The sequence below is a fragment of the Myotis lucifugus genome, unplaced genomic scaffold, assembly GCF_000147115.1.
Source record: "Myotis lucifugus unplaced genomic scaffold, Myoluc2.0 scaffold_824, whole genome shotgun sequence".
Classification (NCBI taxonomy): Eukaryota; Metazoa; Chordata; class Mammalia; order Chiroptera; family Vespertilionidae; genus Myotis; species Myotis lucifugus.
Window position 1 is genome coordinate 144,700 of NW_005871872.1, and position 6,492 is coordinate 151,191.

At 49.1% G+C, this 6,492-nt stretch overlaps 1 protein-coding gene across 1 annotated transcript in view; it reads right to left on the reverse strand.

Annotated features, from left to right (window-relative positions):
* Window positions 1-6,492, reverse strand: part of LOC102420104 (butyrophilin subfamily 3 member A3) — a 19,661-nt gene that overhangs the window by 1,681 nt on the left and 11,488 nt on the right. Inside the window, exons 4-8 of the mRNA XM_023747264.1 lie at window positions 3,579-3,758; window positions 3,448-3,468; window positions 3,342-3,368; window positions 1,432-1,455; window positions 1,010-1,066 (exon numbers count right to left, since the gene is read on the reverse strand). Of these exons, the coding sequence (XP_023603032.1) occupies window positions 1,010-1,066; window positions 1,432-1,455; window positions 3,342-3,368; window positions 3,448-3,468; window positions 3,579-3,758 (309 nt within the window). The remainder of the gene's footprint in view (window positions 1-1,009; window positions 1,067-1,431; window positions 1,456-3,341; window positions 3,369-3,447; window positions 3,469-3,578; window positions 3,759-6,492) is intronic.

The window sequence follows — 6,492 nt, forward strand, 5'->3', positions numbered from 1 at the left end:
GTGTGGTCCTTAAATGTAGCCATAAACAGTTCTGTTAGTAACACTAGAACAGGACAAGGAGGTCAACACCAAATGTGATGGTATCAATTATAAAGAACCTTCCACCACAAGACCCCCAGGAGGTATGGCTGGTGCTGCCACACTCCTTGTCCCTTTGTCCTGACAATCATTAGTACCTTGCCAGAACCGGTTTGGCTCAGTGGATAGAGCGTCGGCCTGCGGACTCAGGGGTCCCGGGTTCGATTCCGGTCAAGGGCATGTACCTTGGTTGCGGGAGGCAGCTGATCGGTGTTTCTCTCTCATCGATGTTTCTAACTTTCTATCCCTCTCCTTTCCTCTCTGTAGAAAATCAATAAAACATATTTTAAAAAATCATTAGTACCTGAGTTGTGTGTTAAAAAAGTAGTGCAACAGGTCCGTTATTGGTGAATAGTCTGTGCAGACTGACATGTAGTCTGTCTGCTCCAACCCCACATCCCTGTGAGTAAATGACTCTATAATACAGTCTCTTATAATCTAAGGAGTCGCCTACATCACTTCTAGGACTTAAGAACCTTCTCCTGACTGTGGTCATTACCGTCAGACACACACCCATTGTGAACAGGCCATGGCTTCCCTCTTGGAGTTTTGACCAGCACACACTCATCACCTTGTCTAGTCTCACCTCCACTCTCACAAGGTAGGAATGACCACCATCATCTCAAAGGGACGCAGAGACATGGCACACCTTGAGGAGGCTCAGGGCAGGAGGGGCAGCAGCTGGGCCAGGTCACCTCCTCCCTCTCCCTCCTGCCCCTGCCCCCAGCTCCACCCCTCATGCCTCCTCCTTCCCACACAGACCTGGGGAAGCCCAGGGCAGCAGCTGTCCCTGGCTCTCTTAGCAGCAGATGGGAACACTGTGGGGAGCTCATGCCACACACCCCCAAAAGTCTCCCTGTCAAGAGCTGGAGAAGAAAGAGGGAGCCAGGCCACTGAGTTGTTGTCCCAGGGAACACAGTGACTCACTCACCAGGTTGGTAAAGGGCCATCTTCCACTCTGAAAGGAAGGAGACACAGGCAAGGAAAGGTCATCATTTCTGTTCTCCCCCCACCATCCTCCTCACTGAGCCTTTTCCCTCTCCTTCCCACCAATATCTAGTTTCCTTCCTCCACAGCTCTGAGGAGGAGGCACAGAAGCTCTCAGAATGTGGCCTTCCCTCCATCACGGTGGGGCTGTGGGTGACGGTGCCAGGCTGTGCCCAGGTGTGGGTGTGTGTGGCAGCAGGTGAGGGGACGCTGGAGCTGGGAGGTCCTCTCTGGGGGTCCTGAGAGGCAGGGTGGTCCTCCTCAGAATATGAGCTCTGAGCAGGGTCTGATGACCCCTCATCAGCACAGAAAGGGTTGAAGGGCTTTGTACACAAGTGCAGGAACCAGAGAGCATGAGTCACTCACCAGCATAGGCCAGATACTTATCACCTGCAAAGGAAGACAGGCAGGGTCACCTCACCTGTCATTTCTGAGTCCTTCCCTCCCTCTTCCTTTTGACCCCCACCTCCCTCTCCCTCTGCCCGTTCAGTTCCCTGCTCCCCCCTCCTCTTTAAACTCACCGGCACCTAGTGACCTGCAGGTACCGAGTGGGGCTTTCCCAGCTGCACCTGCAGGTCTGTCCTGTACGTGTCTGTACAGCAGTCACCTTTAACCATCGTTTCACTTTCTGAAGTTTCAGTTACTCTCTGTCACCCACAGTTGGAAAAAATTACATGGAAAATTCCAGAAATAAGCAATTCATAAGTTTTAAATTGCACATCATTCCAGTAGTGTGATGACACCTGTGCCATCCGTCTCTCACATGCCAACCTGAGAACCATCCCTGTGCCCAGCATGTCCACCCTGTGTTCCTCCCATGAGCCACTTAGTCACTGAGGAGCCGGCTCTGTGGTCAGATCTGCCTCAGCATCACAGGGCTTGTGTGAAAGTCCCCCTGATGTTACTTAACAATGACCCATCATTGCAATGACCCATTGGGGTGTGGCAATGAGAAGCCTTCCTTTACATGAGAAGGAGAAACCTCCTATACACAGGGTGTGGTGCTATCCGTGGGCCAGGCACCCACTGGGTCATGGATCCCATGCCCCTGGCATACGAGGTGACTGTCTTCCTCATGTACCTGGCATAGGCTTGCCGTGTGCACATGTGTATGCATATGTGTGCTAGAACCCATCCACCTCAATCTGCATGATATCCTGCCTATTTCCAAAAAGAATTGGGGTGACTTAATGAGAAAATTTCAGACACGACTTTTCAGCAGTTATGATAAATCTGGGACAGCTGACACCAGCCCCTCCTCCTTAGAAGAGAATGTTCTTTCTCCTTCTGGTTTCCTCTCCGCAGCCTATAGATTGTGTAGAGCAGCCAGGGAGAAAGGACTCTCGTCATGAATCCATCTCCCCTCTCCTTTCTGGGGTTCCCTGGACATCCGGGTGCGAGCGGCCTGGTGGAGAGAGCCTGACCCCTTTCTCCAGGGAGGAAACCCTGCCTGACCTCCCCCATCAGCGTCCTCATTCCTTCCCCTGGGCCAGCGGTCGGCAAACTCATTAGTCAACAGAGCCAATTATCAACAGTACAACGACTGAAATTTCTTTTGACAGTCAAATTTTTTAAACTTAAACTATATAGGTAGGTACATTGTTATTAACTTAATGAGGGTACTCCTAAGCTGACCTTTGCTAAAAACATCCTCAATCTGATTGAGGTACGTTCGCTGTCGACCCCTTCCAACTTTCCCACTCACACTCGTCTTGTATACTTGTTTCGTCTATCTCCTTTCGTTCATCCTGTCTATATGTCCACACCATCTCAACGTACCTTTCTGAATCCTCGACACTACATTTTCTTTCACGCCACAATGTTCCCTAAAATTAACTTAATAAACTTTACTTTTGTCACCCGCGCGTTATTTGTGGACGCAACCAGCACTAACCACTGCACAATGAGACTGCTGACTGACTGGCTCACTCAACTCGTGCATGAATCACCTGCGCCTCCCCCGCACTGTGTATCCTGTGGCCTGCGCCGCGTCTCCTGTCGCTTGACCGACACCCCCCACTTCTTCTAAGGCCACTTCTTCAAAATAGACTCGCCCAGGGCAAAAACCAACTTCTGCGCATGAGCCACAAAGTTTCAATCGCACTGTACATGCACGCCCACGTGGTATTTTGTGGAAGAGCCACACTCAGGGGGCCAAAGAGCCGCATGTGGCTTGCGAGCCGCGGTTTGCCGACCACTGCCCTGGGCGTTCAGGGGTGAGGAAGGGGCTGGACATATCCCAGCAGAGAGTCTTAGATGCGGGTCCAGGTACTCACGAGCCAGGTACTGCTGCATCCACCACCCTGCAGGGGAAATGGGAGGGGTCGGTGAGGAGGCAACCAGGTACCCCAGAACCCGCGTGGCCGGGGGATGGGGACTTACTGAGCTCCTCAAGCAGCTTCTCTGGAAATAAACAGAAAGAGAAGGTGCTGTCATGGGGATGGAAGCGGGAACCCGCGTGGTGGGTGGGTTGCCTGGGGTGTGGATCCCACCCACCTGCAGCCAGGCCTCACCTTTGGCACTCCACTCCTGCTGCTTCTCAGCTTCCTCCCTCTCCTTCTCCTGACTCAGGACCCAGATTCTCTTCTGCTGTCGACACCATGTGAACACTGCCCCAGCCAGGAGCCCCAGCAGAGCCAGAAGGGTCACCCACACGGCCACCTGCCAGGGTTTTGTGTTGGAGAAGAAGGGGCCTGTGGAGGGAAAGCCTCAGTTGCTGACCCGAAGAAGCGTAGGGTCTCTTGGGAGGGGAAATTACATTTCTCTTCCCAAAGTGCCCAGAACTCTTCTCATCACATAGACTAGTGTCCTCATGTCTGGCTCTCACATGGGAACAGTTGGAGTATAATGTACATACAGTCATCGGAGTCTCCTCTCTACCCACCTCCCCATGTATCAGCATCTCATCAGCGGCTTAACCTGCTGCCTCAGAAGGTGACCTTTGGGGCTGGAGGTCATGGGGTCACATTCTGGGTCCTCTTCCTGAGCAGCTCTGTGACCTTGAACCAGTGACGTTGCCCTTCTGTCCTCAGTGTCCTCATTGGCAGAGCATGAAGTTAATGCTCTAAAGTCCCTGACACGACGTCAGTCCTTGCGAGAGTTTATTCATTTTAAAAACATAAACATCTTCAAAATCCAAGATGGCAGCCAAAGGGAAGGCAGGCTGCAAGATAGTGTGTGAGTGAGAGAGCAGAAGGAGAGGGCGTGGACGTGCAGGAGTGTCTGTGTGTGTGAGGGAGGGAGGGACAGCTATGTTCCATGGGACTGTTGGGGACTGGTGGACCGGGCTCCCCAGGCTGGGCAGCCTCTACTCCTGCTGAAATCTCTCCCAGAGCCGTGGGCTCTGCCACAGAGACCATGATCTCTTGTAGGGAAGGGTGGCTGTGATTGGAAGCCCAGCCTTACCTTCAACTGGGGAGACCTCAGATACCTCCCGGGACGCTATAACCACAATGCCCAGGGACCAGCTGCTTCAAATGCGAAGCCCAGAACACTGGACTTCAGCCTCCTTGGCCAGAGGCACCTAAAAAGTTTATCCAGGGGAAGGCAAGGTGGCGGCCAATACACAGAGCGGTCCTGCGCCTTTTCACAGAGCAGATGGAAGGAACAGCTGCATCGAATAACACCTACCCGGAATTAGAGAATTAAACACAGCTGGAGAGGTAATCTGTGGACAAAAGGTCAAGACCACCTCCTAGAGCAGTAGTTCTCAATCTTGGCTGCACATTAAAATCACCTGGAATCTTTTTAAAATCTGATTTCGCCGCTCTGACGGCATTTACTTTGTACTATGTGTGCCCCACCCATACAAGAACAGAATTCAGAGATGAGCCCAGAAATCAGATTTTAAAAAGATTCCCAGGTGATTCTAATGTGCAGCCAAGGTTGCAAACCACTGACCTAGAGAGAGAAGTAAGCTCTGCCTCTTCATATTCATCTGGGTATTTGTTGTTTGAGTGTTTGTTGTTTGCATTTTTTGGATTAGTTGTTGATTTTTTGGAGTGTTCTCCCCATATACATATATTTTTCCCCTTCTTTTTTCTTCTCTTTCCTTTCTCTCTTACATTTTTTCCTTTTCTCAATATCATTTTTGCACTCTTTTCGCTCCAGTAATTCTCTGTTCTCTGGTGGTCATCTTTATTTAGGGTTATTGGTATGGTGAGTCCATTTGTGTTTGGTTTCCTGTGTGCTGTGTCTTTCTGTGTTGTACTTTGTGCCTTTAAGTCAATGCAGGAGAGAGAGAACACCATAACCAGACACCCTGAGAGGAGTGAACATGGGGAGACAAAGAAACAGCTCCCATACAAAAGAAAAGAGGAATCACCAGAAAATGAAGTAAATGAAATGGAGGCAAGCAATTTGTCAGAGAAAAAAATTCAGAGCAATGGTCATAAGGACGCTGAAAAGGATGGAAGACAAATTAAATAATATGTGTAAGAATCAAGAGGAAATGAAGAAGAACCAAGACAAAACAAAGAATAACATTTCTGCAATAAAGAACACAATAGAAAGCATCTACAGTAGACTAGAAGAAGAGGAGGACTGCATCAGTGAGCTAGAAGACAAGAAAAAAAATATCCAAGCAGAGCAGCAACTGGAAAAAAAAAACTTAAAAAACAGGAGGAGAGCCTAAGGGAACCTGGGACAACATGAAATGAAACAACATCCGCATAAGAGGGGTATCACAAGGAGAGGAAACTGAGCAAGGAATAGAAAACCTGTTTGAAGAAATAATGACAGAAAACTTCCCTGATGTTGGGAAAAACTCACACAAGTCCAAGAAGCTCACAGAGTCCCAAACAAGATGAACCCAAAAAGACCTACACAAAGACACATGATAATTAAATTGGCAAACACCAATGGCAAAGTAAGAATTTTAAAGGCTGCCAGAGAGACACAGAAAGTTACCTACAAGGGATCTCCCATCAGACTATCAACTGATTTCTCAACAGAAACACATCAGGCCAGAAGGGAATGGAATGAAATATACAAAGTCATGCAAAGCAAGGGTCTGAATCCAAGAATACTGTACCCAGCAAGGCTATCAATCAAAGTTGAGGGTGAAATCAGGAGCTTCACAGACAAAAAAGAACTAAGGGAGTTTATTACCACCAAATCAGCAATGCAAGCAACGCTAAAGGGTCTGCTGTCAAAAGAAGAAATAGGAAGGGAAGAAGGAACACAGGCATGAAGAATAAAATGGTGACAAACAAGTACCTATCAATAATAACTTTAAATGAAATGGATTAAGTGCCCCAATGAAAAGACATAGGGTAACTGAATGGATAAGAAAATATGGAGGAGAACCAAGATGGCGGCGTAGGGAGCGGACCTGTGTGTGCTGCTCTCTCACAGCATCACTGAAACTATCAACTATGAAGTAAACAACCGCCACTCAGAACCATGGGAAGTTGGCCCAGTGTGAGA